Source organism: Myotis nattereri (genome assembly GCF_964212035.1).
Source record: "Myotis nattereri genome assembly, chromosome: 7".
Classification (NCBI taxonomy): Eukaryota; Metazoa; Chordata; class Mammalia; order Chiroptera; family Vespertilionidae; genus Myotis; species Myotis nattereri.
Genome location: NC_138082.1, coordinates 84,747,758 through 84,765,555, shown reverse-complemented (window position 1 = coordinate 84,765,555; position 17,798 = coordinate 84,747,758). Strand labels below are relative to the sequence as shown.

Here is a 17,798-nt window from a genome sequence, read left to right as displayed (position 1 = left end):
AGAGAGAGAGAGAGAGAGAGAGAGTGAGAGAGAGAGAGAGAGAGGTCGAATTGTTGCCTCACGCATTTATGCATTCGGTGGTAGATTCTTGTATGTGCCCTGACCCGGGATGGAATCAAATCCGAAACGTTGGCCTACCTGGAGGACGCTCTAATCAACTAAGCTACTGGCCCGCTGCTGGAGGATTTTGTAAACTAACCAAGCCCACTCAGTAGGAGGGAGCGTGGGTGTCCAGGCGCCTGTCTGAGGGTCTGACTGGTCCTGGCCAGCCGCTCGTGGGAGCAGAGTGCACCCAGGTGACGCCAAGCACTGGGTGTCCATTGCATCTCTAAATGGACTTTGTACAGAGGACAAGGCCCGGCATTTTCTGGCTGGAAGAGAGGGGCTGAGGCTAATAGACGCCTGTATTTGGCCTGTGGACTGAAAAGAATCATTCGAAGAGTTGGGGGTGGCCTTCTGGAGCCTCTGTAACAGCTTGGAGCCCTCAGCTAGGCGTGAAGGGCCTCTTAGAAGCGGGATTTACTCCTTTCTGAAGAAGTAGCTCAGGGGTTTTTCAGGAAGTCCTGCCGGCAGGCCTCCTGGACGAAGGCTGTCCTGGGTGGGCTGAGGTTTGGTCCTGCTTGCAGGCAGGGCGGTGGATTTGGTGATTCTCGAAGGACCTCGCTGGCATCAGGATTCTGGGCTCCTTCGTGGCCACGTGGAGGTGCCTGTGCGCTCCAGAGTGCGCCCTTGAGTGTTCCTGAGTGGCTGGTGGGAGGCGCGCGAGAGTGGCCTCGGATGGGTGTGTCCGGAGCGCCGGCTCCCGGATGCGCCCGCTGCGCCCACTTGTGGTGGCTCCCAGGCGCCTCTGGGAAGAACGGAGCCTCCGCCGCCTCCGCCAGGGACGCAGCCCGAAAGGGAAAGGAGAAGGACAGCAGGCTGATGCCATGAGGGCGCCGTCTCCCGAGTGATGGCAGCGCGCGCTGCCTCGCTGCCGCCGCCACCGCTCAGCCCCGGACTCCTGACGTCAGGGTAGTGGGTCCCCCCCCTCCGCGCGGAGCCCGCGCAGCCGGAGAGCGAGCTGAGCGCGCCGCAGAGCCCGGGCGCCCCACCTGCGAGCCAGCCCCGCCGAGCCCCCGAGCCGAGCTGGGGCAGAGTCGCCGAGCCCGCGCCAGAAGCCGCCTCCCCACCCACGCTCCCGGGCCACCTGCCGGACCCAGAGGGCGCCTGGCTGGTCCGGGGCGCCCCGCCATGCGCTCTGGGCTCCGCGCCTCTCCGGAGCAGCCCTCGCGCGGTGAGCACCGGCGCCTGTGCTGGGACGCCTCTCCCTGAAGTAGTTGGGCGCCCGGAGCGGGGGTCGCCACGTCGGGGGTGCGGCCAGGACCCGTGGAGTCGGCCCCCGAGTTCGGGGAGCGGGGCCGCCCGCGCCGCCCCACCATTACCTCCTCGGGGGGCAAGGAGGAGCTGGTGGCGGCCGCTTCCCAGCGGTGGCAGCGGCGGCGGCGCGCCTGCCTGGCGGCCGTCGGCGTGCTCCTGGCCATGGCCCTGGGGCTGCTCATCGCGGTGCCGCTGCTGCTGCAGGCGGCCACCCCCGGCGCGGCGCACTACGAGATGATGGGCACCTGCCGCATGATCTGCGACCCGTACAGCGCGGCCCCCGGGGGAGGCCCCGCGGGCGCCAAGGCTCCGCCGCCTGGACCCAGCACCGCCGCCCTGGAAGTCATGCAAGACCTGAGCGCCAACCCTCCGCCCCCTTTCATCCAGGGACCCAAGGGCGACCCGGGGCGACCGGGCAAGCCAGGGCCGCGGGGTCCTCCTGGAGAGCCGGGCCCGCCTGGACCCAGGGGTCCCCCGGGGGAGAAGGGCGACTCCGGGCGGCCCGGGCTGCCAGGGCTGCAGCTGACAGCGGGAGCGGCTGGAGGAGACGGGGTAGTGGGCGGCGGAACCCGGGGCGGCGGCGACTCTGAGGGCGAAGTGACCGGCGCGCTTAGCGCCGCCTTCAGTGGCCCCAAGATCGCCTTCTACGTGGGTCTCAAGAGCCCCCACGAAGGCTACGAGGTGCTCAAGTTCGACGACGTGGTCACCAACCTCGGCAATCACTACGACCCCACCACCGGCAAGTTCAGCTGCCAGGTGCGCGGCATCTACTTCTTCACCTACCACATCCTGATGCGCGGCGGCGACGGCACCAGCATGTGGGCGGACCTCTGCAAGAACGGGCAGGTCAGTGACCCACCCCACCCCTCCCGCCGCTCCCGCCGCTCCCGCAGACCCCGCGTCCCAGCTGCTGGGGAGCCAACCTCTTTCCTCCCCGTTGGCGAGCGCGCCCGGGATCCCGCTCCCCAAAGCTCCCTGGTCGCGTTTATCCCCGCGTAACGGAGGTTGTGCCGGGAGAGCCCAGACCCCGCCGCCCGAACCGCACTCCCTGGCTAGGTGCGCGCCTCGCCTGCAGCCCGTCCCCCTCCCCCCCCCCCCGGCCCCCCAGGGCTCCTCGGAAGCCTCTTCCTTCTTTAGCTGCCCCTGTGCAGGGCGCTCGCCCCTCACTCCCCTTTCCTCTGGTCCTGGCCCCGGTTCCCACCCTCCGCGCTGGGCGGGTGATCAGAAGTCCCATCTCTCCTCCCTCCCGGACTTGCGGGAAGGAATTGGCTAAATTGGCGAGAGAAGGTGGAGCCTGGGTGGGAGCGTGGACCCCGGAGCCAGAGCCTCGGGCAGACGGCCGACCAGGGGGCGGGCCGGGTGGAGGCCGGGAGGGGCCTGGGCAGGCTGCCCCGACCCGACCGACAGCTCCGCGGCTCGCCCCCAGGTCCGGGCCAGCGCCATCGCGCAGGACGCGGACCAGAACTACGACTACGCCAGCAACAGCGTGGTGCTGCACCTGGAGGCGGGCGACGAGGTGTACGTGAAGCTGGACGGCGGGAAGGCGCACGGAGGCAACAACAACAAGTACAGCACGTTCTCCGGCTTCCTCCTCTACCCTGACTAGGGGCACTGGGGCTGTGCGCGGGCTTCCCCCGCCCTGGGCCCAGTGCGGGCGCGCTGCTCCCTGGCAAGGACCCCTCGCGTTTCCTGACACTTCTTGACATCGTTGGAAAAGACACGTTCCCGCTACCCTCCCTGCCCCGCTCCCATCCCCAGTGTGTCTGCAACTCACTATGCTCTGGGCAGTGTTCCTGGCCCCTGGCCCCCATCTGGGGAGGGAGAGGGCGACGCCAACGTGGTGAGATGAACCTGAACTTGAACCCCAAAGGCATGGACAGCAGCGGTGGCGGTGGCAGCACAGTTTGCAAACCTGATTGGACCAGACAGGCTGGGCGGAACTGCCCTCTTTCAGTCTCCCTCCTTCTCCGAGTGCCCGGAGGCCCAGCCTTCCAACCCTGGCCAGTGAGGTAGGCCACTGTGCGCACGAGCTCCCTGGGGAGTCCAATCCTCCTGCAAGTTTCCCTGTCCATCAGTCAAAACCCCACTGCCGCGCAATCCCAGCAAACGGAAATTCGCCTCTCCACCAAACGCCTGACTCAGACCCACTGCGACGCATTAAATTATGTTTCTAGACCACGGGCTCCGATGTTTTTGTCAGGGTGGCCCCCAGACCAGTCCTCCAGATGTCCACCTTGACATGAAGACATTAACTGGGCCCGGAAGAGCCCCATCTACGCCTGCTTGTCAGCCACTGCCCTGTCCCTGCCACCCGAGATGGGCGAAAGATGTGGGGAGAGATGAGAGAGCATCCCCTCCCCCCTTCGGAGAGATAATATTTCTCCCCTGGGCTGCATCCCTGAACTGGAGGGGCCCAGAGGAGGTGCGGGAGAGAGAATTAGATAGAGTCGGGCAGGAGAGGAGTGGCTGAGTCTCCAAGTTCCCAGCCTTGTGGGAGGACGTCAAAGAGCAGGGGTTTCTGGAGAAGGGAGGGGTAGGGGAGGCCAATTGGAGGCAGGGATGAGGCACTTGCCAGCAGGTGGTCTCTGAGATGGTTGTCCCTATAAAGAAGTGCAGAAGTCCCCCCGCAGAAACCGACCCACCCAGGCATAAAGTGCTCAGCACCCATCCATTTGCCCACACCACCGGCTAGGGCCACAGCTCTTATAAGAGCTGGTAAACAGGCAATCTGGGGATCATCCAGCTCCCCGAATTCACCCGGAACTGAGTGGGAAGAGATATACACTATCCCTGGGGGAGGGACCCCCTTTCCGGGACCCTCCCTTCCCATTTGCAGGGTGCCATTATCTGAGCCCCATTGTGTGTGCTCTCTTCTCAGTACTTCCCATCCCATCCCACACACACAAGGTAGGGAAACAGACAACATGGCTTTGATTTTTTTAATTTACTTTTTTGTTTTGTTTTTAGACCATTGAATTCCAATAAGTAATAAATTATCTACAAAATAACCAGTTAACAACCTGTTAGTACTTACTGAGTTTGTTTTGACCAGTTGTTTGAAGAGAAATGTGTGCACACGGAGGCAACCCCAGAGTGTGTGTACCTGTGTAAAGCTGGAGGCGCACACACCACACACACACACACACACACACACACACACACACCATGTGGATATACTGTGGTTGTCATCACTAGTCCGTGTTATACATGTGCACACACACATGTATTCATAGGTCAATGTGGGTGACAATGTTCATGGCTGTATGTCTGCCCCCCATTCACATTGGGCTCAACTTTAGTTCCTGAAGGACACTCAAGCTGTGATTCCCCTTTAAAGACAATTATACCCCTGCTTCAAGTCCCGTTGCTGTGGCTATTCCTCTTGATGCTCTTATTTTACTTGAATAATGTCTTATTGTCATTAACTGGAGTATTAGCAATGATTGCATCTGCTTTCAGTCCAGGAATAAAGTTCTGAAAGACAGCAAGGCAGAAAACAAATCATATATATATTCCCCAGTTCCAGACTGAAACTGAACCCCAATTCCTCAACGGACCCCACCCCTGCTGGCTGAGGAGCCCAAGCCCAGCTGAGCCCAGGAACTGGGGAGGGCAGAGTCGGGCCCCATCTACAGTTGCATAGCATACATTTCTGATGCCTTGTCGATTGTATCATTCAGAAATGCGATTAAAAGCAAATGTCTGAGACCCAAATGAAGTCTAATTACTATGGATCTGCAATCCCCAGCGGGGCCCTAATTCTTTTTGACTTATCCGTCCCCTTCTCCGATGAGACGGAGCTTAGACACAAAGCCCTCGGTTTAAATTTCAAAAATTAAAATTGACATGCAGCAGTGGCTTTCCCAGGAGTGGGAGGAATTTCTAAGGAGGTGCCAGCACCCAGCCTCATCCTCTGCATTAAGAAGCAATTTGTACTTCTAACAAAACCCTTACCACTCCCCTTTGGTGGAAGGGCAGTAGGAACGCCTTGCCCAGATCTGGCTGTTCATAAAACTTAGACACATTTGAGTCTGAGATTCCTCCATCGGTATTCCCCAGTGCAGCCGGGCTTCTTGCAATTCTAATGCCCAGGCTGCCGGGAGGTGCTGTCAGCTGCTAAGAGGAGATGGGTTGATGAGGCAGCAGCGGGAGGCAGGGCCAGGTGAGGAGCAACCTCCTTCTGTCTGCACACTCTGCCTGTCCCAGGCCCCTCGTGGCCCCCAAGGGTCCTGATCCCTGTTCTTTCTGGAGGACTCCCTGAGAAGGAGGCAGGAGGGAGGGGAGACCAGGCCTCCCACCCCCGCCACTTGTGCTGCCATCATCCTGGGAGGGCATGTGGAATGCAAGAAACCCTCTGCCCCAGACATTTATCATTCTTGCCTCTAGTTGAGTAAGCAGCTATTATCAATTCTACTTGTAAAGGATTGTTTAAATGTCCTAATTGCTTTCAGGTCCATTTTCTCACTGTGTTCTTCCCCCTTCCCATGCTGGCATTCCGGGGGAAGTAGGAAAGGTGTTGTTCTGGCCTTGTGGGAGGTGGGGAAATCAGGGCTCAGAGAGGTCCAGTGACTGGCCCATGTTCACGAAGCTTATAAGAGTCTGAGCCTGGACTTGAACTCAGACCTCCAGGCCGGGAGCGCACCTGACTGCACAGATGAGGTACATCCACCTCCCGGAATTCCCGAGCCTTTGAGAGGAGAGCAGATGGGTGGGATAGACTTCTCACCTTCCCCTCCGTAGGGGATCTCAGCAGGCTCTGCAGGGCCAGAGGACAAGCACCAGCCCTGATCTTTGGCCCAGGATGCTCCCAGGGGACACTCACTCCTGAAGAATTGGGCTGAATATCCTGGCCTTGGGGTCAGAGTTGATGACCCAGCAGGACCCTTAGGGCACAAACTCCAAAGGAAGCATTTGGACCTGTCTTTCTCCACCGGCAACCCCTTCTCCTTAGGCTCACTGACCACCTTCTCCCGTATCAGCTCTCCCTTCGCCCTCTTGGGATGGGGAGGGGACGTCTTGCAGGTGCAGAGGGTTTAGCTGAAGTGAGCATGGCTGCTCCTTTTTGGCCAAAGACCCTTTCTTCATTCCCACGGTCTGCTTCTATGCGACCAGTTATTTTCAGGGCCGCCTGCGTGCATGAGATACACACCTGGCCCCGGGAAGTCGGATAGAAGTTATGCCTCTGCTACATTTTCCTCTTATCTGGGTGAGCAGATGGCTCTGCTGGGCAGCCAAGACAAAACACCAAGGCCTCCCTCTGCATTAAGCCTGATGACACCATGGAGGGACCACAGTGTGTATTGTGGAGACCAGTTGCTCCACAGTTCACGGATTCTATTGGGCAAACACTTTCAGCACTCACACCCAATGTGTCTTCGACTGATGAATCATTTATGTATCCTGTCAATCCATACCTTAAAAAATTCTCTTTTTTGTATTTATATTCATCAGAGGATCTGCACGTTCGAGTCAGTATCTATATGCCAGCTGGCTGACCACGTTTGGAGACGGGTCTCCTCGCATGGGAATAAAAAGAAACAAGGGTTCGTTCCTGTGTTTCCCTTCAACTTGCCATTTTCCCAGAATCTTACGCAAGAAAATATGTTCTTTCATGAGTCACAGCAAGACTTTGCACTTTAACTCTCAGACTGCACAGTTCCAATCCATATTTTAAGTATTAGTGATGCTTGACTTTCTCTCCTTTTTAGATTAAAAATAAATAAAATGAAAGTCTCAGTATTCCCTTCTTACACCTGATTTTGAGGCTCTGATGTTGGCACTGGCACCTCCTAGAATCAAGATGGGCTGGGGCGCAGCACAGGTTCCCTCCGATTGCTGCAAGGATGGAGCTGGCAGCTGGAAGTGGGGGATTTTGGAGGAATGTTCTGCTATCTGTTCCTGCTGCATTCTAATGAATGAGAGCACTCCCCAAAGGAGCGTGCATCATAGCAACAATTGCAGAAAATTGTGTGAGCAGAGGTTTTTATAAACACATTTTATTGTAATAATTTCAAAACTAAATAGAAGAGGGTAGTAAGCCCATGTGCCTATCACTCGGCGTTGACACTGACCGAACCATGGTCAATCAGACAGAATTACAGCTTGTGTTGATTAAGACCTTAGGATGCATCAGGAATTGGCATGAGGGCACGATTGCATTCTCACAACACTCCTGAGAAGTAAGTATTGCTATTAATCCCACTTTACAGATGAGGAAACAGAGGCTCAGAGAGGTGAAATGACTTGCTCAAGGTCAGGGCCAAGGTCTTTCTGAGTCCAGAGCCCAAGCTCTTTTGGGAATATGGCCAGGACAGGGAGGTGAGACCTTGGAGACATCACATTAAGGGTCAGTAATACGACCAGCCTCCCTGTCAAGCACTCTGAAGGTGGAGCCCGTGCCAAAGCCTTTATGTAGAGGCCTCCGAAGCGTCCGCTCTCTCCTAGTACTGTAATCAGGCTCTCTCCTGGACTCCTCACTCTCCTGCTTCTTACAGCTCCACACACCAGTCATGCTGGGATCCTCTACTGGGATCCTCTCCTCTGGGTGAGCTCCTGCCCTTACTTCAGGGCTCAGCTGGCACATCACTTCAGTAGCCCCCAGCCTTCACCCTGGTGCCCTGGGTTTCCTCTTTTCCCCTTCCCTGAAGGCCCATAGAACCCCGATCTTCTCTCCCATGATGCCTGTCTCACAATAATCACACGTCTGGTTGTCTGTCTTCCCATAGACTGTAGGCTTCACAGGGCAGACCCAGCATCTGTGTGGGTCACCACTGAATGCCCTGCCCCTTGAAGTTGGAATGGTGTCTGGTACACAGAAGATGCTTAATACACATTTGTGAAATGGATGGATGGATGGACGGACGGATAGGGCAATGCTGGAGATCCTAACAGGGTAGATCTTAGAAAGTTTTCCACTCACGTGTCTGACTTTATTATTATTTTTTATTTTAAAAATATATTTTTATTGATTTCAGAGAGGAAGGGAGAGGTAGAGAGAGATAGAAACATCAATGATGAGTGAGCATCACTGATCAGCTGCCTCCTGCACACCCTGCCCTGGGGATTGAGCCCATAACCTGGGCATATGCCCTGACCAGGAATCAAACCATGACTTCCTGGTTCATAGGTTGATGTTCAACCACTGAGCCACGTCAGTCGGGTGGGTGTCTGACTTTATAGTGGGATGGGGGGCGGGGATCTTCTTATCGAGCTGAATACTGCTCTGAACCAATGGGCCCCTTGGCGCCTCCACCCCTGGCCCTGAGTGTAAGGTTTAGGTGGATGGGGAAGACAGTGTGCAAAGGAGCATTTATCTCAACCCTCAAGGTGCTTGTTCCCCCTCCAGAAATCAGCAGGATGACATGAGCTATGCCACTGCCACCTGCGCTGACGTAGGGCCTCCAGATGCCCCTCAGTTTCCTGGGCCGCTTGGCAGTAGCCTCACTTCCAGTGGGGCCCCGCAGTTGGTGCGTTTGCCATCCAGATTCTTTTATTTCCCTCCAATGAATAGCACATTTTGAAAAATGGTTGATGTGATATGCACTTGCAAAAAATGTGAACGAATTATAGAGAGATACGAGACAGAGAGTGAGCATCCCCTCCCTCCTCACGCAGTCTCCTTCCCCAGAAATAATAAAGAACATTGCACTCGCCACACTGTTCTGCACCGGCTTTTTCCTGGAATGAGCCTCTTGAGCAAGCCTCCTTTTCCGAGGTGCACGCCACTGCGCCGCCGGCTGCGAACCTCAGCGGGCTGGACCACCTGGGAGCTGATCTGATGTTCCTGCTCCCGCAGAGGAACAGCCTCTGCAAAGTGCCCTCATGTGGGAAGACCCCACCTTACTTTCGAACCATGTAAACACTGTCTTCGTCCAGTTTACAGGCTATCGGTGCTTCCTTCCTTCAGTTCTCGTCGCCTGCCTCTTGGTTATGCTATCTACGTCAGCAGCCTGGCTCCTGGGACTGAGTGAATTAAGGAAAGAGATCACCTCCAGTCAGCCCAGTTTTGTTCCTGGTGGGGGGGAGAAGGAAGGGAGTCCTGGCTGTGTATGTGTGAGTATGTGTGCACGTGTGAGCATGTGTGCACATGTGAGTGTGAGCGTGCATGTGTATGTGTGTGGGGGGGCGCAGGGGGAGGGGCATGCTGGGCTCCAGTTAGGACGGGCCTTGCTGCCGCCCATGTGTTGCTTCCAGCTTTTCAAATCTTGTTAAAGATGCACTGTTTCCGAGGAGGGTGAAGGCTCCTGGGGGCAGGGCTGGTGGGGTTTGGGGCCTGATGGTGGGGAGACTGCCTAGAGAGGGCACCACTTTTTATGTTGACTCTTGGGCAACTGACTGGCAGAGTTGTATTCCCCCCTCTCCCCCCCATGCCGGCTCCCGTCCCCTTTCTCTGACCGACCGCCTGGAGAGTGGTGTGTTTTAATGGTGCGTGCCTGCTTCCCCACGAAGGAATTGTGGGAATTGGTAAACAAGGCCTCTTTCTTCAGGGAGCGGCAGTCTTTTGCAGGGTCACAGTTTCCTGAGTGCAAAGCGGGTAGGAACTCGACTCCCATTTGGCTACTCAGCTGTCCCCAGGCCTGTGGTTGGAAGAGTGGCCCCTTCTCCTCGCCCTTTCTCCCTCACAGTCCTGGGTGCTGGGCTGGGTGCTGCGCCTCTCAGCATGCACTGCACCTGGGGACACGGGTGGAGGACAGGGCAGGCAGGGTGCCCTGCTCGCTGCCCAGCGGCTCCAGGCCAGCTGCAGAGGCTGACCGGCGCAGGGAAGCCAGGCACACTGGGCCTCTGACGTGTGCCCTGCAGCTAGACTGAGCAGTGGGCGGCAGCCGCGTGCACCGAAATAGCCCAGCCTAAAGCAACCAGGTCACGGCGCAGAGTGGAAAGAGGAAGAAAAAAAAAAGAAGTGGTTTTAATCTTTTTTTCATTTTTTATTGAGCCGAGTTATCTGTGTTATCTTGCTTCATTTCATCAATGATGGAACTGAGGCTCAGCTACTTAAATGGCTCAAACGTTATGGCAGTCTGTGAGGGTTGAAGCTGAGGCCCAGAGAGGGCTAGTGATTTGCCCAAGATCACACAGCGAGGAAGGTGCCCGAGTTTGAAGCTCAAGCCTTTCTGATTTGGAGGTTCTGCTTCTTGTAATCCAATGCCCTGGCTCTCGTCCTGGCCTGCTGGGGGTTTGAGGCTGGTCACAGGACCTCCCTAAGCTCTGGTTTCCTCTTCTAAAGGCCACCTACTCCTTCAGACTCCGGGGGAGGGGCTGAGCTAATGGAAATTGCCATGTCATGGAGGTGCACAAGGAGGGCTGGTGACATCGCATTCAAACGCTTGTTTTGAAAAGTCACTTTTTCACTTGTACCACTTGGCAACTTTTCTAAGCTGCTGATACTCAGCGTAACGCAGTCATGGGCTTTGGACTTGGATTCAAGCCCACCTTTACCTTAAGCTGGCTCTGCAATGCTCTGACGGACATTCCACTTGCTCAGCCTTACCATCCCCACTGTAAGCTGGGGCAGGCGCTCCCACCCCCCGGGGAAGGGTTAATGAGCTGTCACACACAGTGTGAGGCACACAGTCGGTGCTCAAGACCCAGGATGGCAGGTGGTGTTGCTGGAATAGTTCTGAAGGGTGCTCTTTTCCTTTGGGGTGATGCAGTTCAGGAAGCAGCAATCCCAGGCTGCTGGGAAGGAGAAGGGGCAGGATTCCGGGGTCAAGAGCTGGTATTTGTGAGCATTACGATAGTTTAGGAGCCAAAGAGGCCTTTCCCCAAACGTGTCTACCATCCTTTCGGTAAGTCTGTGAGGTGAGGATAATTGCACCCATTTCACAGATGGGGAAGTAGAAGCCATTTTCAACAATTGTGTGTGAAAGCCAGGATTCACCCTGGTGCCTTTGCCACCGTTCAGGCCTAGGGCTCCTAGAGAGGGTGAGCCCCATGGTGAGCATGCTGACCTGCTCCCCGGGCGTTGGGATGTGTGCAACGACCTGGTGCAGATCCTGGCGGGACCCTTTGTTGACTCCCAGACGCTGCTAAATTGGGCCTGGAGCCCTAAGTGTCAGGGCTCTGCTGCATGAATATGCGAAGTCCTCTTGCCGCCCAGCTCTGTCACCGCTGATTTCAAACTGACACACACTGACCAGCGGCTCAGGGCCTGCCGCTGTGCATAGCACGGACACCCGCTAATCCCTGCTGGGGCTCCTAGGGTGGGGCGAGCGGGTATGCTGAGGGAATGCAGTCCAGGCCGCAGCCTCTCCCAAGGGTCTTACAAGTCTTTGGAAGATGGCCTTCTTCTCCAGCTGCGGATGCACATGGAGCCTCAGGCCCGACCAAGGGCACAGAGTCCCATGTCAGAAGCCTGCGGGCCTTCAGAACGCAGCTTCACCGCGTGTTCCATTCAAAAGCTGCCTAGCGGGTTCACTGTGCCCCCAGCTCTGTGGCAGGAGACCCGGTCGCTACCCTCCTTCAGTCTGGCAGGTGACAGGAACATTATTATCAATGATAACAGAGATAGCGCTCCTTCGAGTACCTACCAGGAGGCGCATGTGACTCGTGCGACCTCATTTGAAACTCTCTGTAGCCTGCACGATGGGCACTATTCTTTCCATCTCACAGCTAAGGAGCTGGGACTTGAGATGTTAACTGACCTGTACTACAGCCCGTAGCTAAGAAATGGTGGGAACAGGGTGCTACAGCCCGTAGCTAAGAAATGGTGGGAACAGGGTGCTATAGCCCGTAGCTAAGAAATGGTAGGAACAGGGCGCTACAGCCCATAGCTAAGAAATGGTGGGAACAGGGCGCTACAGCCCATAGCTAAGAAATGGTGGGAACAGGGCGCTACAGCCCGTAGCTAAGAAATGGTGGGAACAGGGCGCTACAGCCCATAGCTAAGAAATGGTGGGAACAGGGTGCTACAGCCCGTAGCTAAGAAATGGTGGGAACAGGGTGCTACAGCCCGTAGCTAAGAAATGGTGGGAACAGGGTGCTACAGCCCGTAGCTAAGAAATGGTGGGAACAGGGTGCTACAGCCTGTAGCTAAGAAATGGTGGGAACAGGGTGCTACAGCCCGTAGCTAAGAAATGGTGGGAACAGGGTGCTACAGCCCGTAGCTAAGAAATGGTGGGGCCCAAGTTCAAGTCCAGAGCTGTCTGGCCACAACACACAACAGAGGTGCCAAGGTGTGTGCTGAGACATTGCACACATGGGGCTTGCTTCTGGCAGGGTCTCCCGGGTCTCTCCCCATGGGAGTGTATATGTGCCTGCACATTCACTGTGGCCAGGGCACTTGTATGTGTGATTGTATGTATTGGGGGTGCTGATAGGGTCAATTGCCATGGTGCTTCATTTGGCCCAGAACCCCCCATCATTGGGGCCCTTCTTATGTCACACTGGAAAGAAAGAAGAATTTTATGCCCTTGTCCCCTGAAGCACAGGATAAACTCTGTGGCTGCCTCTTTTTGAAAGGTGTTTGGAGTTCGTATTTGGGGTAGGTCAGAGGGTGGGGTCCAGGGCTGAGGGCTGGATGATGGGGTTGTGAGGAGCTGCGGACAAGGAATATCTCAGAGCAGGGATGGAAGCAAGATCTTCTGGAAACAGATGCAGGTACCTGGACGGGTAGCAGCAGCAGCTTCACGTTTTCATGGATTTGATTTGATGGGTATTTTCTAAAGCGCATGGGCAGCTATTTTCTCTCTCATTTGTGGTGACGCTCCAGCCCCACACACGTCAGCCTGGGGAGATTACAGCTCCTTCCCTTTGATTTCTGTAATGAGCCTGGTCGCTGGGGGGGTGGGCTGTGACATCTCCATTAATCCAAGTGACTGGCATCAGAGCAGAGGAAGCTTCCTGCTGGTGACGCTGAAACTGTGAGGCAAAAACTCTCCTGCCCATGGGTGAGTGCGGGACTGACTCCTGTCCTGGGGCACACTGGGGTGGGGTGGGGGTGGGGCTTCCTGGCACTTCTACAGGCCAGCGAAGGTCTGGGGCACAGCACGCCTCTTGTCTTGAGTTCAGTTGTGCCCCGTGCCAGGCGTGAGATCTGTCTGAGCCCTGGCTGGGCCCCGGGCCGCAGGTGTACCCTTGGCTCAGCTGGCCACCTCTGCTGAGGGGTGTGTGGATGGTACCGCAGGTGCGCCCCCTTTCTGGAGAGGCACTTCAGGAGTCCCATGCTGAGGCCAGCACAGTGTTGGGGGGTCCGGATGCAGAGGGAGAGACTTAGGCCTATGTCTTACTCTGTTTCTGCTGCCAGTTTAGTCCTGGAGGGGAGGGCTTCCCTTGGAAACAGGGAGCGAGCCTGCTGCCAGCCTGGCGCAGAGGGGGCGCTTTCAGAGCTGCGCTCCAGGCCGCAGGGCTGTGCGAGTTTGCCTGGAAGGTGTGTGTTGGGGGGGCTGGCTAACTAGCCCTCACTGCCCGCTGCGCCTTTCAGATCGCTGGACTAATGGGGTTGCCACATTCGGGGCCTGTGGCCCCAGCCCTCTAACAACAAGTAATTGTTCCCACCTTATGAGCAGGCGCAGTGCCATGAGCCTTTGCCGGCAGCTGCTGGGGCCGGGCGCCCAGGCAGGGCTTTCCGCATCTACTCTCCATCATTCCCATCCCCAGAGGCAGGCGGAGGGAGTCCAAGCACTGCCCATGGCAGACATCGCCCTGGGCTCCTTGCTTGGCAAAACCCGGGCCGTGGGCACTCACAGGATAACCTCCAGGTCCCAAAGCTGGGACTGGCGGCTCCTGACACGGAGGCTCCATTTTGCTTCCATGTGGGACTGAGCCCAAGGGGAGGGGGAAAGTTTGAGGAGAAGCCAGGAAACCCCAGTAATCAGGAGAAGTAATTTTAATGCAATATTGAAACCATCACAATCAATGTAAGCCGTGAAAAACAAATTATCGCGACTTTAAATAAAGACACCATCAGTTCAGGAAAACGGGAGGGTAGCTTTTCTTGGGGGCAGATTCCTGATCCCATTTGATCCCAGGTAAACACCGGATTGTGGAGGGGAGAGACCGGAGAGGAGCGGAGGGGTGCTGAGAGTTCAGAACAGGGTGCTAGACTGTATTAATCTTTTTTAAAAAATATGTTTTTATTAATTTTAGAGAGAGAGGAAGGGAGAAGGATAGATAGAAACATGTATGACAGACAAACACTGATTGGTTGCCAACCCTCCACCCCCCACTGGGGATCGATCCCACAACTGGGCATGTGCCCTGACCCCGGAATCGAACCGGTGACCCCTTGGTTCATGGGTTGATGCTCAACCTCTGAGCCACACTGGCCGGGCTTGACTGTATTAATCTTAATCTCCTGTTACATCCACTGTGTACTGAGCACGTACTCAGCGCCAGACACCGAGGTGTAAACTTTACACTCATGAATCTCATTCTTCCCTGCAGAGGCAGGTGTGACCTGCGCATTTCATGGACTTGGAACCTGAGGAACAGGAAGGCCCATTAGCTTGCCCAGAGTCACACAGCTGGATGGCGTGGGGCTGGACCTGGCCTCCCCGCAGGGACACTTCCGGCCTTACTTTTCCCCAGTCCCTACAAGGATGCTTACTATATTAACACGTAAACTTTCCCAGACCCTTGCGATGTGCCAAGTACTCTCCTAAGTGCTTAGAACACGTTATCTCATTTAATGCTTCTGGTAGGAAGTATCCTCATTTTATATATGAGGAGACTGAAGCACAGAAAAGTTAAGTAAGTTGCTCAAGGTCCCAGAGACAGGAAGTGGCAGAACCACCACAGGCTGGTACCAGAGCTGCCATCCTGCTTAGTAAGGTGCTGATCCGGACGGGGGCTGTCCCTGCCCGCCTGCTGGTGGGGAAGAGATGGCCAGTGCCATAGCCCGCCTCACAGCATCCCCCGCAGGCACCCAGCCTGGAGCCTTCCCCACCCACTCTCGGACGCACCGCACACAGCGGCCCCTTCCGCTGTCGCTGTCCCTGCCACGCTCAGCAGAAGCCGTCATCTGCGTGGAAACCTGCCAGGGGGACAATGAAGGCATTCAGGGCCGTTCTTTATTTATTTCTCAATAAAGAAACTTCATGAATAGATGGATATTTATTCACCTAATTCACTTGTGCAAATGCAGTGTCCTTCAAAGGAAGATTTGTTTGCTGAGCGAGGCTGAGGCGGGAGGTTAAAAATAGCTCCCAGCAGTACCGTATTTCTCAGTAAATCAGCGTTGATAATTTAATAATAAAATTAGTCTTACATCAGGTACCAGGTAACGCTCCTCTGACATGCAAATCAAGTTCAGCTTCTCCCTAAGGTGGGCCATTTGTGAGGCTGACAGATTCAGCAGCCTCTGTTTGGGGGGCGCTAAATTTAGAGCCTCTCTTCCCTGGTCAATAGGAGTGCCTCTAAAACGCTGTCTCACTAATGCGGTCATTTGTAATAATCACTAGTTCAGAGTGTTATGCTGGCCTTCCTTGCACTTCAGAGCTGCCGCGCCCCGCAGGACAGAGCAGACAGCCCGTGCGCACCTGTCCAGCCGGGGAGGTCACTCTGAATTGCTTTGAGTTTCAGTGCAGAGGAGCGGTCTCCCATAAATAAGAGTTTCATGGCCACCTACTATGTCCCAGGTCTTCTAGTAGGTGCTGGGGCAGCAGAGATGACCCAGGAGTTCATGCATAGTCTGGTAAAGGATAGACACATCCAAGGGCATCATGGGATAAGGACAATAGGAGAAGCATGCACAAGGTCTAGGGGAGCACAGCAGAGGGAAGGGCTAATGTCATCTGTGAAGGAAAGAGTACATGATCCAGGAAGTCTTGCCCTCAAAAAGGGACATCCATACTGGGTTTTGAAGGATGAATAGGAGTTCTCTGGACAATTGAATAGGGGTTGACAGCATGGGAGAGGACATTTCAGGCAAAGGAAATGGCATATACAAAGGTGTGGATACATAAGGTTGGGTACTGTCTAGAGAAATTAAAATTGGTTCTTTGTAACCACATACTGGCAAGAGGGAGGCTGAAGGGTTCAGTGGGGGCCATGCGGCCTGTGTGACATAAGAGAGAGATGAGGTGTTTGTCTGAGGGCCTGGGGAGCCAGGTGAGGGTTGGGAGCAGGGAAAGATGTGAGGAGATGTCCATGTTGAAAGATATTTCAGGACACAGTGTGGAGGGAGGTTGGAGGGAGAAGGGCAAGATGATGGCCTTCTCCTTTATGGACTGAGCACCTCATTTTCCGTAGGGAAAGTTGGGCACTCTGTGAATGATGCTGGACACAGGGGCCGAGGAACAAGGAAGAGCTGGAGAACATTGAGGGCAAGAACAGAAAACGCTGCCCCAGGAAGAGCTGATGGGGAGTGAGAGGTGGTGGGGAGTGAGAGGTGGTGGGGAGTGAGAGCTGATGGGGGGTGAGTGCTGTTGGGGAGTGAGAGCTGATGGGGGTGAGAGCTGATGGGGAGTTAGAGCTGATGGGGAGTGAGAAGTGGTGGGGAGTGAGAGCTGATGGGGGGTGAGAGCTGATGGGGAGTGAGAGCTGATGGGGGGTGAGTGCTGTTGGGGAGTGAGAGCTGATGGGGGTGAGAGCTGATGGGGAGTTAGAGCTGATAGGAGTGAGAGCTGATGGGGGTGAGAGCTGATGGGGAGTAAGAGCTGATGGGGAGTGAGAGCTGATGGGGGTGAGAGCTGATGGGGAGTGAGAGCTGATGGGGGGTGAGAGCTGATGGGGGTGAGAGCTGATGGGGGGTGAGAGCTGGTGGGGAGTGAGAGGTGGTGGGGAGTGAGAGCTGATGGGGGGTGAGTGCTGTTGGGGAGTGAGAGGTGGTGGGGAGTGAGAGCTGATGGGGGGTGAGTGCTGTTGGGGAGTGAGAGCTGATGGGGGTGAGAGCTGATGGGGAGTGAGAGCTGATGGGGGGTGAGAGCTGATGGGGAGTGAGAGCTGATGGGGAGTGAGAGCTGATGGGGAGTGAGAGCTGATGGGGGGTGAGAGCTGATGGGGAGTGAGAGCTGATGGGGGGTGAGTGCTGTTGGGGAGTGAGAGCTGATGGGGAGTGAGAGCTGATGGGGAGTGAGAGCTGATGGGGGGTGAGAGCTGATGGGGAGTGAGAGCTGATGGGGAGTGAGAGCTGATGGGGGGTGAGAGCTGATGGGGAGTGAGAGCTGATGGGGGGTGAGAGCTGATGGGGAGTGAGAGCTGATGGGGGGTGAGTGCTGTTGGGGAGTGAGAGCTGATGGGGGTGAGAGCTGATGGGGAGTGAGAGCTGATGGGGGGTGAGAGCTGATGGGGAGTTAGAGCTGATGGGAGTGAGAGCTGATGGGGAGTGAGAGCTGATGGGGAGTGAGAGCTGATGGGGGGTGAGAGCTGATGGGGAGTAAGAGCTGATGGGGAGTGAGAGCTGATGGGGGTGAGAGCTGATGGGGAGTGAGAGCTGATGGGGGGTGAGAGCTGATGGGGGTGAGAGCTGATGGGGAGTGAGAGCTGATGGGGTGTGAGAGCTGATG

The 17,798-nt window shown here is 56.0% G+C and overlaps 1 protein-coding gene across 1 annotated transcript; it reads left to right on the top strand.

Moving 5' to 3' along the window:
- Positions 1 to 1,329: 1,329 nt before the first annotated feature.
- Positions 1,330 to 3,531, top strand: C1QL2 (complement C1q like 2). The gene is made up of 2 exons (XM_081096352.1): positions 1,330 to 2,202; positions 2,783 to 3,531. The coding sequence occupies exons 1-2, from the start codon at positions 1,519 to 1,521 to the stop codon at positions 2,960 to 2,962; spliced, it is 864 nt and encodes a 287-aa protein (XP_080952478.1). The 5' UTR covers positions 1,330 to 1,518; the 3' UTR covers positions 2,963 to 3,531.
- Positions 3,532 to 17,798: the final 14,267 nt, after the last annotated feature.

Bases quoted from the DNA above. Each gene is read 5' to 3' on its own strand.
- C1QL2 (XM_081096352.1), top strand. From the start codon at position 1,519: ATGGCCCTGGGGCTGCTCATCGCGGTGCCGCTGCTGCTGCAGGCGGCC. The intron at 2,203-2,782 runs GTCAGTGACCCA...GCTCGCCCCCAG, and splicing joins ACCTCTGCAAGAACGGGCAG to GTCCGGGCCAGCGCCATCGC.